Source organism: Orbicella faveolata, unplaced genomic scaffold (genome assembly GCF_042242905.1).
Source record: "Orbicella faveolata isolate gen_17 unplaced genomic scaffold, um_ofav_v1 contig_34, whole genome shotgun sequence".
NCBI classification, from domain to species: Eukaryota; Metazoa; Cnidaria; class Anthozoa; order Scleractinia; family Merulinidae; genus Orbicella; species Orbicella faveolata.
In genome coordinates, this window is record NW_028301563.1 from 17,022,501 (window position 1) to 17,046,449 (window position 23,949).

The 23,949-nt window shown below is 39.4% G+C and overlaps 3 protein-coding genes across 6 annotated transcripts in view; 1 reads left to right on the forward strand and 2 right to left on the reverse strand.

Moving 5' to 3' along the window:
- The first annotated feature begins 5,432 nt into the window (after positions 1–5,432).
- LOC110043869 (uncharacterized) lies at positions 5,433–14,372 on the forward strand. The gene is made up of 3 exons (XM_089299054.1): positions 5,433–5,713; positions 7,980–9,216; positions 11,107–14,372. Exons 1-3 carry the CDS (start codon positions 5,600–5,602, stop codon positions 11,127–11,129), a joined length of 1,374 nt encoding a protein of 457 aa, XP_089155180.1. The 5' UTR covers positions 5,433–5,599; the 3' UTR covers positions 11,130–14,372.
- Positions 14,373–14,907: 535 nt separating this feature from the next.
- LOC110053963 (putative peptidyl-tRNA hydrolase 2) lies at positions 14,908–20,014 on the reverse strand. Its single transcript, XM_020760286.2, has 5 exons — positions 19,801–20,014; positions 18,716–18,808; positions 17,002–17,237; positions 16,664–16,778; positions 14,908–15,371 (listed from the first exon to the last, which is right to left on the reverse strand). Exons 1-5 carry the CDS (start codon positions 19,975–19,977, stop codon positions 15,285–15,287), a joined length of 708 nt encoding a protein of 235 aa, XP_020615945.2. The 5' UTR covers positions 19,978–20,014; the 3' UTR covers positions 14,908–15,284.
- Positions 20,015–20,889: 875 nt separating this feature from the next.
- The window catches only part of LOC110053964 (transmembrane and coiled-coil domain protein 3-like), a 29,658-nt gene continuing 26,598 nt past the window's right edge, over positions 20,890–23,949 (reverse strand). For all 4 annotated transcript variants that reach the window (XM_089299051.1, XM_089299050.1, XM_089299053.1 and 1 more), the window contains exons 18-20: positions 23,789–23,905; positions 22,708–22,895; positions 20,890–21,927 (exon numbers count right to left, since the gene is read on the reverse strand). In XM_089299051.1, the coding sequence (XP_089155177.1) occupies positions 21,735–21,927; positions 22,708–22,895; positions 23,789–23,905 (498 nt within the window). In that variant the 3' untranslated portion in view covers positions 20,890–21,734. The remainder of the gene's footprint in view (positions 21,928–22,707; positions 22,896–23,788; positions 23,906–23,949) is intronic.

Here is a 23,949-nt window from a genome sequence, read left to right on the forward strand (position 1 = left end):
TATCCATGGAGGTAGTTAAAAGTGAAAATTCTCAATAAAAATGGCTTACCTTATTCCAGACGTGTGTTGTTTGCTCCTGGTGTGGTTATTTTAGCGATTGCACTTGATTTAAGCGACTTTTTTGAATTCCGATTTTCCCTTTATAAAGAGAGGACAAGGCGAAACACCTCAGTCGGTACAGCCTGCCGAACGAAGTCAAAAATCCCAGGCTAAAATGTACCCACGGCCACAAATCCACCGCAGAATTCAAGGGCAAAGGTTGATCTTTCATTTCAATCCTCTAGCCACACAATCGCAGCCCTGCGAGCGACGCCAGGCGGCTCTTCGTATCCCCAGTGAAACGACAAAACTATGGAAGAGCTCCGTGTCGTTTGATCGGCGACCCAACGACCGTTGAAATCGGCTTGGTAACGTCGTCATGTTGGCAAAACAAGACTCGCGGGGGTACTAGACCGCAATTTGTCAAATTTGTCACACGTAAGATCAACGGCGAAAGCTCCGTAGAAACTGAGGAGATCATTTTTGAAATGGAAGTCATGGTAAGTTTTCACGTTTACGCACCTTTGAGTTACTTGGTCCTCGCCTCACCAATTTAACTCCATCTCCCAATAATTCGTTAAGAATTCTCCCGAGCAAATTTGAGCAAAACAGAGTTCAATTTGCTTACGGCAATTTCTTTCTCTTCGTATGTTCTAGACAAAATTTTGCTGGCTTCCATTACAGTTTCCTCACAATATTCGTAATTCCACAATACCCTAAGAGAAGCAAATGTAGTTTATCAGCTCGGGAATATTTTATACAAACAAATCAAAGGTGCATAAACGAGAAAACTTACCACGACTTCCACTTCAAAAATGATTGAATCTCCTCAGTTTCTACGGAGCTTTCGCCGTTGATCTTACGTTTCTTTGGTTTTGAAGCCATTTTGCATAAGCTTTCTGTACGATTTTTATTTAGCATTGTAAATTCGACCTGAGAGGATTACAAGAAGTTTAGTTGACAAATTGCGGTCTAGTACCCCCGCGAGTCTTGGTTTGCCAACATGACGACGTTACCAAGCCGATTTCAACGGTCGTTGGGTCGCCGATCAAACGACACGGAGCTCTTCCATAGTTTTGTCGTTTCACTGGGGATACGAAGAGCCGCCTGGCGTCGCTCGCAGGGCTGCGATTGTGTGGCTAGAGGATTGAAATGAAAGATCAACCTTTGCCCTTGAATTCTGCGGTGGATTTGTGGCCGTGGGCACATTTTAGCCTGGGATTTTTGACTTCGTTCGGCAGGCTGTACCGACTGAGGTGTTTCGCCTTGTCCTCTCTTTATAAAGGGAAAATCGGAATTCAAAAAAGTCGCTTAAATCAAGTGCAATCGCTAAAATAACCACACCAGGAGCAAACAACACACGTCTGGAATAAGGTAAGCCATTTTTATTGAGAATTTTCACTTTTAACTACCTCCATGGATATCTTGTAGAAAATCCCATATAATCCCTTATAATTCGATGCCATATTGTGTTGCTTGTGTGGTTCGTAGAGAGAGCTTGGGCTGCCTGTGCCTTATCCGGTTGAATATTGTTTGGAATCGGTGGAAAAGTACTCTGAAGGCAAAATCCATAAGAGTGAGCCTGAACCAAGGAACGGCAAATTATGTAAATACTGTCTACCTTATTCATCAGGGGAACATGATACGCGAATTAGTCGCACGGAGTTTGTTTACGCTGACGATAAACGAGCACACGATTGCAAATATTTGCTTACATTTGTGCTTCCAGTTTAAGATAATGTTTGTAAAATTTACTTTTACAAATTAGCTTTTACGTTCAAACATTACTAGTTAATGTGCGAATATTTAGCACGAAATTTGAAGGCTATAAATGTAAATATTTTCGTTCTATTAAACTTGTGAGTCTATGGAAACTTGCGCTGCCACGCAACGTGTCAACAAATGGTGGACTTTGACACTATGATGGATCTGTCTGTATAAAAACCTCGGTTGTCGATGAAAAACGTTGATTTTAGCAATAGAAAGAGATTAAAAGTCAGCCAGTGAAATCACTTATATATATTTAATTAAGTGACGGCGTCGAACGCACTCTCATAATCTTTGATTACTTCTAGTCTAAACTTAAATCGATGTCGGTTGAACGTGGCCAATTCAACATGGAAAACTTAAGTGCTATAAACTGCAAAGCTCTGAGCGAAGGTCCTCCTTGATTGAACGTTGAATCTGAGAGTAGATCTAATGAGCCAAACTTGAAAAGTAAAACGATAATAAGTCAAAGACTACTGCAAGGCTGACACAACGTCGTAAGCTTAGCTTATATTTTAAACAATACTTCGGCTGGCCTCAGGTTTAGATGTTAAAAACGAAATTACAGTATTATATAATGGTGCCGATGTTTGTCCTGTTTTCAATAGCTGTTTCGTTCATTAAAAATTGTTCGTTTCGCTCATATAAGTTCATTAAGGTCGACGAATAAGACACATTCTCATCAAAGCTTACCACATTAGCATGAGATTTACTCATTTGCAAGTCCCTTTCCAGCAAACAAATACACATCTCCTGGTCATTTTTAACGCCTTGACGAGTCAAATGCTCGTGAAATTCAGCCCTCAAGTTGGCCATAGTACTAATTCGAACATTCGATGTCAACTCCACTTCAAGCGAAAGACCTGATGGTCGCGTAAAAGCTACAAAATCCTCACTCGGGTTGGCTCGAGGCACGAATTGAGTAGTAACCACGCAAACACGATAACGAGGCTAGCACTGACTGCACGGTTACTATTCCAATATGGCGTCGGGCTCGGTTATTATTCCAACATGGCGTCGGGCTCGGGCGCTCTCGTTCGGCCCGACTAATTACGAACAGTGTCTACACCTGAGAGAGTGAGTGAGTGAGTGAGTGAGTGACACATTTGCATATCGGAGTCCCCGCAACAAACACGTTTCTACGCTTCGCGTATCCACGAGTTTAAAAATTAGCCTTCGTCGTTCACGTTCTCTAGACAACGCAGAATAAATGTGGTCATTTCATGTTACTCTTTTGCAGAGTTCGGCAAAGAAATGTACCAAGAATTATAACGCACGTGCACAACCATTGTTCCGCTCATATAAGCCACGTACCCGTTCTACCTCAGTAGACATATATAGATTGTGCTTTAAAGTGTTGGAAACGTTGCTAAACTGACCGGGGTCAAAAGGTGCTCAAAACCTGCCCAAGAATGGCTAAAGCTACTCAAAAACTTCAAAACGTTGTATATCAACAATTCAACATGCGCCACAATCTGCTATATTTGACAGGATATTACTTTCTTAACCCGAACTTTAAAAGGAAGTTTATATCACAGTGATACGTGTATCTTAGTGAGCAACCGTTGGAAATGACCCAAGGTTTGTGGGCGTGTGGCCTCTGTCCTGGTCGTGGGTACAAGGGCTACCGAATCAAAAATAAAGCGAAACGTCTTTCACCTCATCAGCTGAGATTGTACTGAATATCCTCTGAAAAATGTGGAAATTTATTTCGAGTTCAAAAGCTTTACAAAAGTTGCCCAACACTTGTTCAAAGTTGCGCACAAAACAAAAAGTTGCTGAAGTTGCCGAGCACAATTTATATTTAATAATTATTCCACGAGCGCGCCTTGAGCATGAGATGATAGATGGCCAACAAGGCCTGTAGCGTGTGTTTATAAATACAATTGCAAGCAACTTTAAATTAATTAAGATTAATAAAATACAAAAAATAATAATCCAATGAATAAATTCTTAACAAGAGAGCTTACAAAGAGCTACATTGATACTCTTGCGCCTTTTTATGTGGATATTGATTCTTTTCTCTTCTGTTCTTTCACAGTACAGTTCTTTACTCCTCAGGACTTCTGGTATGTCAGCGGCCGGTAATGGACAAAACACTGTCCCCCAGTCCATGGACTGCCTCAGTGGACCACTCTAAAATGGACTACCCCTGAAAATACTGTTCTAAATGAGTACTATTTAATGTTCTAAGCTGCTAGTATACTTAAATTACACGTAACTTCTGCTTAATATGTTCATCCCGCAGAGCCTCTAGCCACCATTTTGAACAATAATTGTACTTAAGAAAAAACTGATGAACACAAAATGGTCCAAAAGGCATAAACTCAAATCAAGTTTAATCATTTGATCATCAATCAGCTGTACCAATCAGTATCAGGATCATACCTTAAATTCTGTAAACATAATAACCTGAGAAGGCATGACAGTATTGAGGTGTGAGTGAGGAACACAGCCAAATATTTGGTATAGGAATATCACGATTTAAATGTAAATGTCACACAGTGATTGTGAATCTTGTTCCATGTGATTCAGTCAGCTAGAGCACATGCACAAGGTAAAAGATGACAAGATAGGAGATGACAAGAATAATGGCTGAATAGTTAACCTTCCAGGAACAATCCACTTTGTAATGAATACGACCATTTTTGACATAAATGTCAAGGAAATGTACATTCAGTTCCTTATCCATCTATAAATGCCCATTACATGTAATTCTGTTCAGCATTTGACAAAAACAAAGGTTTCTGGCAGCAAAAATTAAATGGAATAGCCATATTTTGCAGTGGCAGGCCCAAGGGGCATTCACAAGGGGAGTGGAAGGTGGGGGGGGGGGGGGGGGTGGGAGAGAATTTTGGTCCTTAGAATAATTTTCAACTCTTAAGTAGGGTGGGGGCTGCATTACTAGAACTGGATCTTGAGATTTTTATGTTGCAGAGCAATGAAAAGACATAAGTTTGCTCGTAGACACCAGAATAACGAGTTTTCTCACACACCATTGGTAGCATATCAAGCTGACCGCCATTTTTTCACTCATTTCGTTACACTCAGCCAGTGAAAAATTACTCTTAAGTGAGGCTATCCCGAGCCTGGTCAGCCTGGAACATTGCAAACAACACCCGTATAAATTAAGTCATAGTAGTACTGAACATTAGGGCCGGAATCTACTTGTCTAGGGTAGTTCATCTACGTAGTCCATTGGGGTAGTCCATGGACTGGGGGTCAATGTTTTGTCCATCACCGTCAGCGGCCTATTCACGGAAATTCAATGTTGCTGGTAGAGTCCAATTTTGATTCCAGATTCCGCACGGTTTCAATCTGGGCTGACCCCCCCCCCCCCCCCCCCCCCCCAACACACACACACGCACACACTTGGGTTGACTGAATGACCGTCGCTCTGAAGAAAACCAGAAAATCCTGGTTCCAATTTGAAAAATGCGCAGAATGTAAAAAGTACGGTTATGTGCGTTGGACAATTCGCACTGAACTCCTAAAAGAGACCAATCTGGGTATGTATGGCTCGAGAAGCACCAACTTCGTCATTTGTTACTTCTCATTTAGTTATTTATCTAAATTTTTCCAACCTTCAGATGGAGAAAGGATCCTGGGAACGAGGTTGAAACACTCATATGACATGTGACCACGAAGCAAGTTCGCTTTATACACCAGCTTTCCATCAGCGAGGAGAAAAGCTTGCCCAGCAGTTTGTAATCACGTTGATCGGCATTGCTTTAATCAACGAATCGCCTGGAACGAGATTTAGAGACAGATCAGCTGTGTAAAGTTTGGTGACATGGACGAGAACGGGTGGTTTCTTCTTGAGGACGGACCCATTGCAGAAGATCTTTGGTCATTTGAATGGATACGTGCTTCAATGTGGAATAGGGCTCTTGAGCCCAATCGCAAGGTAACAGACTATTCATTGTTCTTTGCCTTTTTTATTTCGTGCTGTGCATGGAGTGGACGTGATCTAAATAGAACGATGTATTGGAATAATCATTGAAGTCTTCATAAGCTTATTCTTGGGAGTGTTTTTGCGATCGTTTTATTATAAACTGCTATCTATACAGTATGGGGCCCAGTTCTCGGCCACAAAAAAAACGTAAACTTGTATTTCTTGCCTTGGAATAGCCGTAAGGACTTAAAATTTCACGCATAACTAGCTTCAGCATTCAGTTTACACATGTAGAGCTATCGACTGCTCAACGCTGTTTTCTCCTGAGTAATAACGAAAATGGAGGCTTCGTTCGTGGGCCCAGTTCTCGGCCACAAAAGAGTGCACGCGATTCCTCAGAATAAACAACGCTTTATTACCATTTTTTGTTGTTAAATCACTTATAAGGCTTGTGTTTTGATATTTCGATCACAAATTATCCTTAAAGAGCTTTGTTTCATCTTAGAAAAGGAAGTTTTTTGCACACCTAGTTTTTCTCTTAAGTGCAGTCAAGCGACGCTAAAAAGAGTTGGGTATTTAAAACGGGTTTAAGTCAGAGCTCATAGTTTTCAGCATGCCACCCCATTACAGCTTTATTTTTACACCTGACTTGACACGAATACTCCACACAAAACTATGAGTGCTTTTAGTGTTGAAAACGAGCAGGGTGGCCGAGAATAGGCAAATACGCAAAAGTACTAAGGAAATATTGAGGAGTGAATTTAGGTCAAAGAATTAAACAGGCCAGGAAAAGTTTATATTTAACAGATAGCTTCATCACTCTACATCCTTTATGCCAAGAATTGGCTTATTTGGGCTTTCTAGACGGACAAAATATAAACTTGAATTAAACCATGTAATTCAAGTAGCCGTAAACAAACACGTTTTCGGGGAAACCAAATTCACCTACCTTCGCGTCACCTGGACGTGCTCACAGAAAAACTCGGCAGGACGAAACAAAACTCGGCAGAATGGAAGACAAGGAAGGCTGTTTTAGAATTTGCCACTGCCAACAAAAAATAATCAAATCGCCCCTCCAAAAAAAAAAAATTAAAGACAGAGGAACCCCTTACTTAACCTAGTGTGATCATGCACTACCCCTAACTCTCCTTTCAATTTTCCTCTCTCCTTCTTATGCAAAAAGTATTAGAATCTGACCTTAGCTTGCAGGTTACCCCTAACAGGGCTAACCAGTCTGGGGCAGATCTTTCAAACTTCATGATCCAAACACGGACACCCAGCTTTGACGAACATCTTCTAGCATGTTCAGTGTGCAGTACTCACTGTCTCTGATTGATCCTTGCAATCTGTTTTTGCACCATTCTGTGTTTCAAGAGATCTTCCTTTAAAAAATAGTTTCCTATTTTGTGCACTGGTTGACCTGCAGTATGTAGATGTACAGTAGGTGCGACCGAATCTATTGCTCAAGTCAAATTCCCTAGAGTCACCTATTCTCCAAAAATTCCCAAATTCCATAGGTTTCTGTTTCCAGCTGAGATTGCAATCTTGGCAGCTTGCACAAACCCTATAATCTACTGGAGGTTGAAACGCACTCTACACTGAAATGGCTTGAAAGACTATTTTCAATTCCCCTTTATTTCTTACCATGTCCTAATTACTGTGTGATGGGTGCAGACTGTCTATACATGCAAAGCAGGTGCAAAGAAGTAAAATCCAGGAAAATCAAGCATGGGATGCAATGTCCTAGGTTGACTTTGTCCCTGGGTTCTTTACATTATATGATTACTAATTAAAAGAAATAATAAGATACCAGTATGTGGTTATAAATTTGGTAAGATATGTGTTGGCTGAAATCAAAGCTCCTCAACACAAAAGAAAATAATTGACAATACAGTACAGTATTGACGTATGACTTATCATGTAATTACATGTATCTGATGTCATGTCAAAACCTTTCGACAGAAATCTGTATGTTCTGTGATGTTCAATAGTCAAATAATTAGTTTTCAGAATCTTCTTCTTCAATAGAGTGAAGAGATTAACAAAGAGACCAAAACCTACTTGTAGTATGTTTGTAATTTATTTAATAATCCCAGAAAAAAAAAATTTAAATGATATATTTAATTTGTTTTGTACAGCAGTCACAATATACTGCACAGTGATTAGGACCCAACAATCTAAACACTATGTAATAAGCTGAACAATTGAGAACATGACAGTAATGCAGATACTGGGGCTGAGTTGCAGCTTCTGAGACATTATGTTCTTCTTTTTGCAGACAGACCTGAGTGAGATTACAAATTGTGCTGAACAAGTGAAAAAGCAGTGCAACATTGGAAGTTATTCCTCAGACAATCCATTGAAAGTTACTATCCTGGGAACTGGTTGGGGGTTTCCACTTGATTCTGCAGTCTTGTCTGAAGAGTTGGCTAGTCAATTGGCACGATCTCCTGAGGTGAAAGTCACATTCCTGGTCCCAGAAAATTCATGCTGTATAATTGATAAGATGAATGCTGCCCGGGAGGGAGTTACCATTGTTGAAGCAAAGAAACAACCAGGTTTTGATGACCGTTCTGATTGGTTGTACTTCCCACCACAAGACCGCACTACTGACATTGTAGTTGGTGTGGGTGAAAAATTGGGCAAAATTGCACAAGTCTTTAAGGAAATTCACAAGTGCAAGGACATTTATATTACTTCTGACCCTTTAGAGGAGCATGCACGTCTATTAGAAGAGAAAAGAATTTTAGAAAAAAGGATTGCACATCATGGAAAGTGTTCCAAAAATGTTGGACTCAGTCAAAAGGCTGATCTTGCTGTTGCCCCTGGACCTAAGATTTCTGACAATCTTTCGGCTTCCCTCCGTGGCCACGAGAAACATGTTTTCAAACTCACTCCTGGTATACTTAGTGAATTTTCTGATGTTAAACAAGCTACTGCTGAACAAACAAAATTTCGTATCTTAATCCTTGGTGGTGGAAACCCTGACAATTTTGAACAAGAGGGTCTTAACACTGCTGCAGAAGCAGTGGCAGAGTTGACGGACAAATCTTATCACCTTTTGTTTGCTGGTGCAGCAGAAGGGGAACATGACCAATTTGCTAAAAAATTTTCTGAGTGTGGTGTTTCAAAAAGTCGGCTAACCATTCGAAGCCTTGCCAAAAGCAGAGAAGAGTTGAAAAGCTTGTTCTGTGAGGTAGACCTGGCCATTATGCCCTCAAGTGAACAGGGATTTGGAATGATGGGTCTTGCAGCATTATCTTCTGGTCTGCCTGTCTTGGTACATGAGGATTCAGGATTTGGTGAAGCCCTGAAAGAGGTCAAATTTGGAACATCATCCGTAGTGGATTCTGAAGATGCCAATGTCTGGGCCAAAGCAATCAAGAGGGTGCGAAACACAGAGAGGAAGATCAGGCTTCAGGAGGCTGCATCACTGTGTTCAGATTATGATGAGAAGTACAGCTGGGAGGAACAGTGTAGAGCTTTGGTTCAAAAGATGTTGACCATAGTCTCTGGTATGAACTTCTCTGTTGCTTAAATCTATCTTTTCTAAATCAGTGGTTACAAAGCTCAACCGATTATTTGGATTATGTCAATATATCTTTTTTGCATTCAAGACAGGTAATCAAAGGGCTTTGTACATGTAAAACCAGTCAAATGGGTTATAACCTGTCTTTGTACCATAATTTTATATTCATTTTTTGTAAGTTATGAAAACACTTGTGTCTTATTTAACCTATTGACTCCCGTGCCACCCGTAGCCAGCCGTGACGAGCCTTAGCCTTTATTCCACATCTGACGTTATCACCTCTGACCAAAATTGGCATCATCTATACTCAACTTCTGCTGGAGGAAAAGATCTTTCCAGTGATACCCGGATCAGAGTGATCGGTTCAATGGAGCCTGAAATGTGCACAAAAATGCTCAGAAATTTGTGTGAAAAACTTGGAGCAAAGTTTCCTACGACTACATGTTTCTACTTCATGGAAAAAATTGCCCATCTCCATGATGGTTTCTCAGAATTTTTTGAAATGAAAACAAGCCCAGTAGAAGGTCAATCACTGCAGCAAAAAAAAAAAAAAAATTAAAAAAGAGAAAAAGGAAAGACGAAAAAAAAAAAAAAAAAATTTAAAAAAAATGACAAGTCTAAAAAATTTTGATTTCTGCCCATGCCTGAGCAAAAATGTCATAAAACCTGATGCTAGTGGAAAGAGAGTCATGCAGGTCATGTTGCAAATGCATTTTTTAGTAGATTGGAGCTACTTTGGCCCATATCCAGCCTGAAAATCTCCAAAATGTCCAAAAAATGCGTTTTTGGCAAAAAGCTCTGGGAGTCAATGCGTTAAATATTAAACAATTCATGCAGTAGCTCCTTATAGCAAATAAATATCAAAGTTTAAAGTTCCAAAGTCTCACTGAAACATGGAAATAAGTAATAGTAATTGGACTTAGTGGAGTACAATTCAGGGAGAAATCATGTGAGTAATTTCGAAATCAGACTAGCATGAAGCGTGAGGCCAATTTGAAACTGCAAGCACAACTTCACTCTGAATTGTAAGACACAAGGTCCAATCACTAATTAATCATATCTATAACAAATTTCGGAATTAAAAACGTCTTTTGAAAACCTCCTTTGAGGGAACACGTCTGTAGCAGTTTTCATAATTTTTTAAATTAATTGTAGGAAACAGAGCAAAGGAAGCCATTAAAGCATGCATAATTGGCGTGCGAACTGCGTGGGTATCCAATTACAGGTATCCAATTACAAAAAGTTCAAATTAGATACCTGTACATGTAATTGGACACCCACGTGATCGCGCACCAATTATGTGACAGGCCCGCAGAGAACCACTCAGAATCGAGAATTTTGTTATAGATACGATTAATAATGAAACAAACCCAAGTGAATTAAAAGGTTCCAGGATTGCCCAGGCCACCTGGTAAACAAAGATTAAGGAATGCAAGCAACATCCATTTCAGCCTTTAGTTTTCTAGGTACTGGGTTTTGTTAGGGAGCAGTGCATAGAACGGCAAGAGAAAAAAAGGGAGAGCAGCTCATTTGCCCTCCTATTTTTTCCTCTCACTGTTGATAATGCCTCTCACAAACGTACCAAACACCTGGAACAGGCTTAGCATACATGGACAGAGTTTCAGGATTTAGAAGACATATTAGGAGACATTGCCTACTTAAAGTTGAGAAATGGCACTGCCCTGGGATTTCAAATGTGCAAAATTTGGTCTTATCTTTTGCTAAAGTAGTAGCATGGTGTGTTAAGACATTGCCCTCCACCCTTATCACTAAAATTACCTTACTAAAGTAATTTTTTAGTTTGTTAACATTTACAATGTATTTAATAAGCCTTATGTGACTTTTTCCCTACTAATGTCTTTTATCTTTGTTTCAGCCCAACCAGACCAGACTTTGTGAGAGGGAAACTGGATGAATTATTACCCAGGGTGGTCAATCAATTAATATATATATTTTCAACAATCTTAAATTAAAATTGATGTCTTAACAGTTAAGTACTAACAAAGGCTGTGATGCCATCAAGCCTAGCAAAAGCTGAAAAGTTAAATTGTCCAAAAAAGCAAGTAACTGCATGAGAAACAAACTTTAAGGAAAATAAAGAGGTTTTGAGGACAGTTTTGAAGCCCAGGTCGTTAAAACAGATAAAGCAGAGATAAAGTAGTGCCTCATTGTCTACATGTACATGTATGTCCTCCAATTATTTTTTTGCACTGATGCTGTTGAGCTAAAAGACAATCAGGATAGCAAAGTAGGGTCACTTAGGTTATAAAATCAACCTTACATTATCTTTGTTTTTCATGCATGGCTTGCAAGTACAACATCTCTTCATTAATTCACTTAAGTATATCGGGGCATATGCGTGTGGTTTCAGATATATGCCCAGTCAATTTCTGGCATATGGACACAAAAGGTAGAAATTGAATGGGCAAACCATGATATTCTCTTTTTTTTCTTACCAATTTTATGTCTTTTTCCTGCTGACTCCTGGTTACCAAGCTCAAAGTATGGTAACCAGGCCAAAAAATGGCGGCTGATGGGTATCTCTAGTTATTAGATACAAGTAAGGTATCTAGTAACTGAAATTACAGGATCGTGATGGAAATGTCACAGTAAGATATTTTAAACCTTTTTTTGAGATGAAAAAAGCCTGTTTGTATCTTGAATTGTACTTGAAGGCACAGGAGGTATAGACACTACAGGGGGGTACAGACACTCTATTTTGGTTTTTGTGTCCATTTTTTTGGAACAATGGAAAACTAAAAATCCCCATAAATACCACATTTGTATGCCGTAAAATCCCACTTTAAAGCTCCCCCCAGTTGTAAGCCCCCCCCCCGATATAAGCCGATCTATTTGCTAACAAAGATATTATTCTGGATATAAGCACTCCCCCCCCCCCCAGATATAAGCCCATCTAACGTATAAGTGTGTCCCTTTTGCATTTCTTTGCAAACATCAAAATTTTTAATTGAAAATTGTGGGCAAATAGGTTAATAGGGTTAAAACTCCAAATGAAATGGTATGTTAGCCTTAATTCATTTCTCAGACACATTTATCTCGTCGTTCCGAAACATTTTTTTTTACTATGTTTATAAGACCCCCCCACCCCCTGGATATAAGCTCCCCCGCCCCCCACCATTTATAAGCCCACCCAAGACCCTTATGAAGTTATATAAGCCCAGAACTTCAAAGTGAGATTTTATGGTATTACCCAACAACAACAAAAAACAAATAGTTATTTTACATTTAGTCAAGTGTTTCTTGTAAATCACATGGGGGTACGGACGCTGCAGGATTTTGGTGACCACGTAGGTCTCAACTTTGAAGTGCTGTAGATTTTTTTTCTCTTACATGTACGCATATAACCAAAACATTAAATACCAAGAATATAGGTTTCAAATGCACTCAGAGAGATATTTCTAGTGATACAATGCTTAACTTCTCCCACAAAACCTCATATTTTGGAGCTAAAGGTTCTAAAATACCATTTTGTATAACATAGGTATGGTTTAAAAGCAACTGGGCCACAGGTCAAATATATAAATGCATCCATCACAATTTTTTGTTTTTTTTTTGGATTTCACATTTACACATATTTAAGTATCCAAGTAATTCACCCTCATTTTCGAGCAATGCACAGTCAAGTTACAACGAAGGAGCCAAAAAAAGAGAATCTCAAGTGACCCTCCATAATGCTAAAATTCAGCCTGTTTTTGACCCTTTGACCTTCAGTACAGTTTAGACAATCCATATTTATACAGATGTTACTTTTTAATAACAATGATTGTCCCTGGGCACCTTTACAATGATGAAAGTCAGAAACGTCAAATGAAACAAGTCTGTTACAGATTTTTCAGCCCATAAAGTAGACACAGCGTGGACTTTGCCACCCTGTATGTGTTTTAGCCATGTTACAGGCTTTCATTTCCCTACAATATTAGTTTCAATTGATTGACTACACTGGGATTTATGGCAACCAACCTATGGTGGCATGATTCGTGTTATTCAGGATTACAGAGTCATGAAATGACTAGTAAGTGTTGCATCTTAGGTGTCATGATTACACCAATGACCATTTAGAGAAGAAAGGACATTGACATATACAATGTATTATCAATCATATTTTGAAAGCAGCCAACACATTTTATTCAGATTATAGAATAGGGAAGTTTTATGTGGTGTTTTATTGCCAGTGTTGGCAGCCAGTGTGCTGTACCAAGGCCACATTTAATGTAATTATGAACTTAAAGTATGCTAGGTTGACGTATTCTTGAAGAGTACAAAAAATGTATATTATATGTGTGTTCATGTGACGAGATGTTGACACCCAGTGTGGTGTACATTTAGGGCACATGTTCGGTATAATGCAAGTTAAGCTTGACTTGTTTTTCAAGACTACAAGTAGAGTGTTCCTGTAGTACAGTTTTCATATCCTTAAGGTGTCGTTACCCAGAGTGGTGCTCATCAAAAGCATGAAATGCTTATTATAATATAATTTTTTAATCTTGACTTGTTATTCAAGACTACAAGTAGAGTGTAGCACAGTTTTCATAGCCCTAAGGTGTCGGTATCCAGAGTGGTGCACATCAAAAGCATGAAATGCTTATTATAACATAAGTTTTTAGTCTTGACTTATTATTCAAGACTACAAGTAGAGTGGTCCTGTAGGACAGTTTTCATATCCTTAAGTTGTCAGCACCCAGAGTGGTGCACAGCAAAGGCATGAAAGTGTTTATTATAATATGTGTTTAATCTTGACTCGTTATTCAAGACTACAAGTAGAGTGGTCCTGTTGTACAGTTTTCATATCCTTAAGTTGTCGGCACCCAGAGTGGTGCACAACAAAAGCATGAAGTGTTCATTATAATATAAGTTTCTAATCTTGACTTGTTATTCAAGACTACAAGTAGAGCACTTGGTACTGTTGTACAGATTTCATAGCCTTAAGGTGTCAGCACCCAGAGCAGTACACATCTGGGGCATGAAATTCTTATTTTATTATCATAATGTAAGTTTTTAAGCTTGACTTGTTATTTTTAAAGACTTCAAGTCTGTGTATCTTACAGTTAGACAGTTTGGTACAGCTTGTGTGTGTTTTGAACTTATTTTATCAGAATACATATCAAAGAAGTATGCTATAAACCAAGGGTGTATGTCTCTGTCATCCTATTAGCTGGAGTATGGCCGCTATCTTGCGTGACTCTGTCCCTGCCTTTGTCGTTGTGCGCACATGCCTACGAGCAATACAGCTCGCTAGCCATAATAACCATGAGAAAATCAATTCATGGGTTTCCTTTTCTTTTCTATATGGTATGAGGCTCCACTTGACGGGCCGCTGGAGCTCTGCTATAATTACAGATAAAATACTCAATAAATCAACTTTAGACCCTGCTTGTTGATACAGCTGTAAATAGAAGGAAATTGGTGCCAGCAAACTGGATGCAGGTGACTAAAGACGTTTTGTTTGTTATTGAAATGTGGAGCATTACAACAGAAAAATGAGGTGATCATGAGATTAACATTAACCTTGCTGAATGTGTTGAAATATCCATTCAGTCACAGCTGGGAGGATTATTTGTTCACATTCACACCTTGCTGGCTGGGAGGTCTATTGAGAAAACCTGTTCAGTTCAAATCTGCATGTGTATATGACAATGATTGACTGCTACCACTGAAATCACATTTGAGACCACTTTATTTGTTGGACTAAAACAAGATGTTCTTAGAGACTGATAAATCTTTATAAAGGTTCTATACATTTCTTCAAGTCATGATCTGACTCAGAGTACACACTGACAAGTTTTACAAGCTTGTAAATTACTATAGAAAGAAACGGGTTACAATGTGCTTTGCACAGAAAATAAGGTGTGTTTACACCAAAGGTGAATGAAAGACATCGTTATTTTTGTGAACATGTTTTTTTTTAACCATAATCAAACAAATGCTGCTAAAATCACACTCCTCTGTAATTGTTCCAACAAAGTTTATCTATGTTGTAAATTAACTTTGAAGATCAACCTCATCTGCAGCCTTGGTATGGGCGAGTGACTTGATTTACAATAACAATAAAGTTCCTGTTAGAGTTCCCACTTCTGAGGCTGAACCAAAGAGACCAATCACAGTCAATGAACCTGCAGCTATCTGCAAAGGAACAAAAGTTGTATAATAATTTGTTACTAAAAAGAATGTCTTGAACAATTACACAGAATTGTTAACTCAATGATGGTTTGTTTAACCCTTTTAAATCTACATTCTCTTTTTTTTCCAGTTTAATTACTAGGCCTTCTCCATTTGATTTCTATTGTTCTGTGTATTCCAAAAATTGCATCAACGACCACTAAGGAAGTGATAGCTCTGAATAACCATGTTTAGAAAGGAGACAAAGCAAAACTCCAAAAAAGTCAAAAATATTATTCATCCTCATAAATATAACATAACCTTTAAAGTCCCAAAAGTGCACATGTACCTTATTTTCTATCACATCTTTCAATAGGTAATTATTGTAGAAAAAAAGTTCCAAAACACTCCGTGGCGAACTATCTCCTGTGTAGGGGGTTCACAATTTTATGCTCTGAATGAGTACATGTAGATCTTCACATCTTTTAACATGGAAATTTAATCAAAATCGGCCAGATGTGAACCTAACAGTGATGCCACAAACACTGCTCTCCTGCGGTAAAACTGTTAAAGTCTAACCTATGCGAACTTCCATTTTCTTGACTTGTATTTTTTCACTTAAAAACCAGGGCTTGAAAAGTCAGAGTGCTAGATCTGGAGGCGAGCACACTAAGGATGCAGCCACTGCCTCCACTACGTATTAGGGGTAAATTGCTAGCTTGATAAGCTACAGTGATTCTGTGGCAGACACCATGGCCTAATGGTCTGACCAATCCAGGTGCCTCTCCCAACAAGGACTTGTCATTTCCTGGCCTGGACAAGACAATTAACTCTCACTGTGCCCGTTTCCACCCAACACACATTCTATGGAAACTGACAAATTTATAGCTCGGGGGTTACCATTAGTCTCCTTCGCACCTGTTATTAGGGTCGTCATGCATTGCTTCTCCCCAGTAACAGCTAGTGGGGAGAAGCTTTGCATGATGACCCTAATAACAGCTGCAAAGTAAACTAGGGTTACCCTGTGATGGACTAGCATCACAGCAAGGAGTAGATCAATTGACAGAAGCACATCTAAGGTCTCTTTCCTTGTACAAAATTTGGGATACAGCTATATTTGACAGGTGCGGTACACTAGGCCCATTACACAGACTTACATGTAGTCGGTTTTTTTTTCCCTAATAAGATACAGAACCTACATATATATGTAACAAACTGTATATCCAGGCCTTCAGTCTAAGACTCATCATGAACCAAACAGAATTATACGGTTGTATTAAAAAATCAATAGCAGTTTCCAAGGCATCCAGGTATACCTGTGTCTTTCCAGCATCATGGACCAGGTAATGAGGTATATGAGCCTTTCTAGCCAGGTCTTCTAGATCAAAAAGGTGGGCAGAGTTGTCACCGTTTAGTACAATCTTTGTTCCCCTAAAAGAAAACAATTTGAAATAAACGATCACAATATCAACAGAAACATTAAATATAACTACTATATTTACTACTATATTTATTTTACATTTACATGTAGCAATAAAATGTAAATAGACATCCATATTTAATATGGATGTCTATTTACATTTTATTGCTACATGTACATGTACCAGTCTTTTTGTTTTTTTTCATCATTAAGCATGTTTGCCACAATACTGACCCAAAATCATCCCATTGTGCAAGCATGTGGTCGTACTTTTGTGACTGTGATGACAAAATCTTGTAGAGACCTACAGCTGCGTGGCCCACTTGGGCAGCTACCTTGCCGACACCCATGTTGAGTTCTGTGTTTACAACAAACACCATTTTGTAAGGACTCTTTATCGTCTTTTCATCTAAGGGAAATGTCTTCTCAAATGGACAAGCTTCCAGGGCCGGGATTTTGTAATCCTCTACCTGTTGATGAAGTGATTAATCATAAATCGGTGTACAAAGCACTGTGAGTCCTCTTCGCTGTTCAGGAATAAATATAAATAGGTGACCTCTTAAAGATACCTGTGGTGTTTTCTTGTAAAGAAAATGCTATGTTACATATCTACATAGATTATATAATCCTATTTTTTTTTTCATACAATTTTGAGTTCACGCACACGTTTTAATGAGCGCTTGCGCTCCTAGGTGTCACGTGGTTAAATAAAGTATTGATTGATTGATTGACTGATGCATGATTTACTTCCAGTTAGCAACGAAATAATAGTCAGATACTGTAACTACTAAAAATATTGAAAAAGTAGATGTTTAAATGGGCCAGGTGAACCTGAAGCCATGTACATGTACAGAGGTTTGTGGGGACGGGATGCATTTTTACAAGAGGGAAATTGTAGGTAGGGGTTTGTAAAGCTGGTCCATTAAATACAATTTTTTGTTACTTAGCACTGGTTATCTGAGTGTATCTGTTCAGTTTACAAGTTGGTATTCTCAAAGTAGTACTTGTTAAAAATAAACAATGGCGACAAGTCTAAATCAGGTCTGAAATGGGGGTAAGGGTGATTGGTGAGAGGTGGAGTGAGCTTAAATAGCTCTCTTTATAGTCTGAAGAACTTTCCTGTTAGCCTGGGTAAATTGCTCAAGTCAGCTTGTTTATGGTTTGCTCTCAATAATGGTAATAAAACTCACCCTTCACCCCTCAGCTCCTACTCCTCAGCCCTGCACCCCTTCTCCCTCAGGGGTTTCATTAAGAGCCGGGCACCAGGCAAATTGACCAGCTGTAAGGACAGTTTTGCCCACCTACATGTTGTTTGATTACCTAGCAGAAATTGTTTCTTATAAGAAAGTTCACTCCCTACCCCTCACAGTTCCCTGTTTTAGACTTGCTGCATACACAATGTTTGAAGTGTGCTTATAATGAACTGGCAGTACCTGTCAAACAAGATAAATAATTGAACGCTGATAGACTGAAGTTTAAAAGGTCCTAAACACATTTTTAATTGTCACCAGATTCAGGGGTTTGAAAAAGGGCCATGTACCAGGCAAGCTGACGGGCAATGATTCTGACCGGCTAGGATGATTTCGCCTGCCTGGTTTGACCATCTGGAGTACTAGTAAAGTTTTTCATCATCACCAAAAAAGCTCAGTCCAAAATAATTTGTCTGCCTGTAAAAACCAGTTGCTTCCTGTTTTAATGAAACCCCTGAATTAGTAAATTTTGTTCCCTCAAAAACCAGTAGCCAGCTTTCTGGTGTGTCACCAATCTTTAATCTTTCCTTTAGAAAGTGAACTTTAAAAAAAAAATTATTAAAAGAGAGAAAGGAAGTTATTGGTAGAGGCTACATGTGTTGTTCTGTGATAGGAAAATACGTCAATATGTAGTTCAGTATGCATGAAAGACAAATTAAAGTATTAGGTTTTCAGGGTGATATGAGACTTTTTCATACCTTAAAAGGTTCATCGATTTCTGGCAAATGTTGATTATCCAAGACCCAGCTAGCTGCAGCATCAACAGAACTGTTATCGGTCATGAAAAGACCCTAAAATCAAAAACCAGGCAAGGCAATTTAAATCTGAGCATTATATGTAATAATTTATAAGCCTTGAAATGTCCCTTAAGATGACCCTATCTGTTAAACGAATATAGCTGTCAGGTTTGGGGGGTGCTTGCTTCTCAAGGAATGTGGTTTAATTTAATTTGGTCACAGGGGGCTTGTCCCACGAACAGTTCACATGAACGTTTTTGAGTTAGGGACATGGCAAGGACTTTTCTCTTCAATTCAAACCAGTTTAAAACTTCTTGTCAATTCAAACCAGTTTGAGCTTGTAGGAAATTTGAACACATTGGTCCATATTTTGACAATGGCTAGTTCACAGGTAGCGCCTTTTACCAGAGATGTTGCAAGGACTAGAAGCAGGAGCTTGTCCCCTCATGTTGCCGACCTTTAGTACAAGTTAGTATTTGAACTTAGAGATCTCGCATGTTATCGAAAAGACCACTAATAATACAACTTAATATAAGCTATGGATTCCTGTGCTGTGATTGGCTACCCAAGTGGGCAAGATGGCACTACCTCACCAGCTCAGGATTACGTGCTGTCTCTTGCAAGAAAATAGTTTTTTGTTTTTTTTCCATAAAATAAATCCTTTATTGACCAAGCTTGTTTGGTCAAGATGGTTGGATATTTGCCTCGTTCTAAATTTTGTGTGGCGACTCCATCTCGGTCAGTAAACACGCAAAAAAATGAACCTGGCCAATATCCAGCCATCTTGACCTCACAAGCTTGGTAACCCAAATATCTTGAACTTAACTTAGTTTTAGGTTTTTTATTTGTATTTTTATTTTTTGCATGAAACCGTCAAGATCCACACGAAGCTAGACGGATCGCTCATGCTTGGTCTAACCAAGAAGAAAATTTATATCCTACAACCATTCGCCATTAATTTTCCCGTACTGCACGGGGCATGTGCGTATCAAAGACACACATATGTTTGACACGTGAGCACGTCACAGAAATTACGATTTTTCTACCTTCTCTGCTGCATTTCTGGATATCCCTAAATTCATCAGCATTTGCAAAAACTCCTGGTTTGGTCCATCGTATTTTGATTTTTTCCTTAAACGGGGTTGGACTTGTTCTGTTACTTCTGACGAGCCGCTCACAATTTCGGATAGTTCTTTCTTCGTGTCTGCCGGGGTGTCTGCCATGTTGAATGATGGGGCTTGGAACTACATGGGTACACTACGCTTCCTATTACATAGTTTATAAGAGATTTTCTTTACCGAACCGCTGCTCGATTCTTGAGCCAGTCTCAGGCCCCTAGAGGTTTGCCCGAGTTTTTTTCGTAGGCTAGGATACTTTCTAAAACCCGGTCCAAAAGTCCTTTCCAATAGTTCTTCCTTGGCCTGTTGGTTTCGACTTCGCTCAAACATTGCCCTCTCGCTTCGCTCGATGGAAATAAAAGCAAAGGTCGACTTGCGGGAAGTCTAGCTAGGATGCCCACTACACTGTCTGTCGTTCATCAGTTACAGCTTCACGAAGGACGTCTTCATATCGTAACCCAAAACAATGCCAGTGGCAAATTTAGCTCGGTTTTAGTTAAGCTTAGTTTAGTTTAGCCTTGAGTTCACTTCGATTATAGCCCACGAGGGAGACCTTTGAGCTTCGTCCCTCCTTCCCTCCCCTTACATAATCTGTGCCGTTGACGTTTCTCTTAAAGATTGAGCTTGTCTTTATCAGTGTCTGTCAGAGGTGCCTCTATCCTTGGCTATATGGACATGCAATAGTAAGTTTCTGTAAATAGCCATCTTTTAAGAAGCAGTCGCCAGAGGGCGCGAGTGTCGGCGCGAGTAGAGCTCGCGAGTAGTAATATCAGGGACCAATAAGGCGCGACATGGAGCGCAGCCAACTCGCGCAACGCTCAACCACTAGTAAGCAGGTTAGATTCTCGGGTAATCAAGCACTCCCTCTGCTCAAGCGAGCGACAAACATTGGACCTCAGGGAATCAGGTTACCTCCTTTAGCGGAAATAGAGGACAAACCAGTAAGCAAAACGAAAATCAACATCATTATAGTTATAAAGAACGCGACGCAGAATACAAGTATAATTTCCCTACCAGTAGGTTACAGATAATTTATTAAAATTCATTTCATTGACAATGACTTGCTTGGCTTCAATTTTAAATTTCTTCACCCTTCAATTGTTTAGTTTACTTCAAGGATCTTGAAGTTCGAAACAAACCTTATTGACCACGTCATTTCATTTTCTTTTCTTTACAATATTAAATAAATAACAAGTGAATCATTTTATTGCCAAAATCATCGCCAAAGTTGGATTTTTCAGACTGCGAGGAGAAAATACGTTTAAGTAAGATTTTTTTCCTGTTTGCTGCGTAAAAATTTGTGAAAAAACACGTTTTGGTGATGATCTCACTATCAAACTCAACCTCGTTCCCAGTCTCTGTGTTTCCCGCGGGAAGACGAGAGACCATGGGAACGAGATTGTATCAAATTCTATTCTTACACCATATCGTCAAAGGTCCTGCCTCTACAACGCCCATTTTCAATTGAAGCCTTATTTACAACGAAGAGCAATAGACGCCTCGGCGATGACCAAGAGCAAAAAGCGAGAGTCAATCGTGAACTGACGTTGCAAAACGAGTTAATAAGCTAAAAACAACAACAAAGAGAAAAAGAGATAAATCGGTGCTTGCATGACCGTAAAAATCTCTTTGCTAATGCCATAGGTATGCACTTTAGTGGATTAATAGCACCTGTTCCATTTGATGCAAAAAAATGTGATTGACTCCCCGTTAAAATATTGTTATAATATTCTTATCAGAACTAGATCCCGAAATAAAACGCAAAAGAATTTCGTGGGTTCGCCATTCTGGCTCGCTTAAATCTCTCTAGGTCTCGCACATACTGATGATTCTTCGTCATTGTAGAGTATCATCTCTGTGTGTCATGATTTGTCTCGTTGATAAATCTTTTGCACAAAATTCTGTAGCGGAGTTCCTAGCGATATGATTCTGTCTCTCATTGTTGTGACATGCCCTGTCACGCTGTCCATAACAAGTCGTACATTGTCACTCTCTTGGTATCTCCATAATACGGCCAGTATTAAAATAACCACGCTTGTTACTACAATACGGAACCTACAAAGATAGAGAAGATAGCAACTGTGAGTTTCTTTAGGTTTGTCATAGCCTGCTATGTAGACAAGGTTTGTCACGGAATTATTCCTCCCGGGCGAATGTACAAATCCGTACACGGGACAAAGTAATTTCGTTCTAATAACGTCTCTAATAGGCTTGGCCGCCTCACTAACCAGTTAAGATCTTGGGTGACCGGTTTTTACAGCGCACAAAAAGACAGACATTGGAATAGATGACGTGAAATTAGTGATGTATAATCAAATCCTCTAGACAAGAATTACCGCAAATGTATCAAAAATAACTCCGATAATTCTTCAGATGGTTACAAATACAACTAGGAGTTTCTATGAATATCCTTACTCACTGAACTTGCGAGAAAATGAAAAAAAAAAAAAACCTTCCGCAAAATATCTAGTATGCGAGATGCAGTGTTAGAGAACCCGGGGAGGGGACTCCCCGGACGGGGGTGCTCTTCGTACCTTATAGGGATTAAAAACGCCGTATTGGTACCTCGCCTCAAAAGGTCCACAGCAGGAGCTTTTGCGGTACCATTTAGGGTATTGAGCCGAAAAAAATATGACAGGAGGTAATGCGTTGCTTCAGAATTGGTACCTGTTAGGGGTGAAAAACATTTCAAGACACGCCCACAAAACAGAATCTTGGTACCTCTTAGAAGTTCTTATCAAAATTTTCCCCGTCCCTTTTATAAGGTAGCACCCCCCCCCCCCCAACCCAGGTTAGAGGTCAGCACCGACTGGACAAGACAAAATCGAAGCTTACCATGTTCTTGTGAAGGGAATAACTATTCTGGCTAGTGTTGTGCATATGATAAGTACAATCTGTAAGATGGCCAGGATCATAGTGAGGAATTTTGATAAAAGCGCTTTGGCCTGAGCGCTCTGATCCAAGTAATCGTCCAATCCCATCATTTGTTGGCTTTGCTGTTGTATAGCTTCGATTTTCAAAACCTGTAGTCAGCAGAAAAAAATAACCATGTCATTAAAAACAGAGACCAGCAAGTACTTTACAGTGAAATACCGATTTCTTAAACTCTTGATATTTTGAACCTCCCGTTAACTCGAACCAAAAGTCGTTTCAGCGAGTTTCGTGACAAAGAAGGCTACAGGAACGCTTCCCCCCCTCCCCCCAGGTCTAAAATGAGGTTGACAGGCCTGCACGACTTCCAAGTGCGTGTTGTAGCCTTTTTTCATAGCTTGGCTCTTACGAGTATATCTTTGAACGAACTACCTCTTTAGCACGAAATGAGGGGCGAATCCTAGTAGATTTCGCTCAGTTATGGTTGTTGTTCCTCCGGTTTCTTGAACTACTCGACTTTTCAAACCAATTTTCGTTTCCCTTGGAGGTTCGAAAAATCGGGATTCCATTGTATTTGTATTATGGCAAACCCTTTTAGTCCCAGGATCAAAATACTTATTCTCCTTACTTACTTACTTACAGTCATTAATTCTAATTCCAGTTGCAAGAACTTAATGGTTCATTTCTAGTACTAGTGGATTGTTACTTCTCTTACACCCTGCATATCTATCTACCTACATCAATTGAATACGCTTAGTTTCCTTGCCACACACCCCTCAAGTCACAAGGCGTTTCTCAAGTCTAACACAACCAAAGTGATACAATTTCGTGACCTTCCGCTGACTATGAAAATTTCTGTAGTTTGTTTTACCCCATATAATCAAGCTTGTGTGTTGATCTGTTTAGCCACGCATTGAGTCCCTTTCCACTCCTCAGCTCTCATGTCACTACTTATTTCAATAAAAATTCGTCTTTACGACGTCGTTGCTTTTCATAGCCAGAACTTTCACTTGCTTAGGCTGTCCTTACAACGCCCTCGTCTTACCCTAGTGACGTAAGAATCGAGCGCCTCTTCAATCTCGCTTGCTCGCTCCGCTGACCGATATTCCACTAACTCAATGCGTTCCTCGGCTCGTTCGAGTTCTTGTTTTACCGTTATCATCTGTCATAAAAAAATGAAAACAAAAGTTTAAAAAAAACACTTAC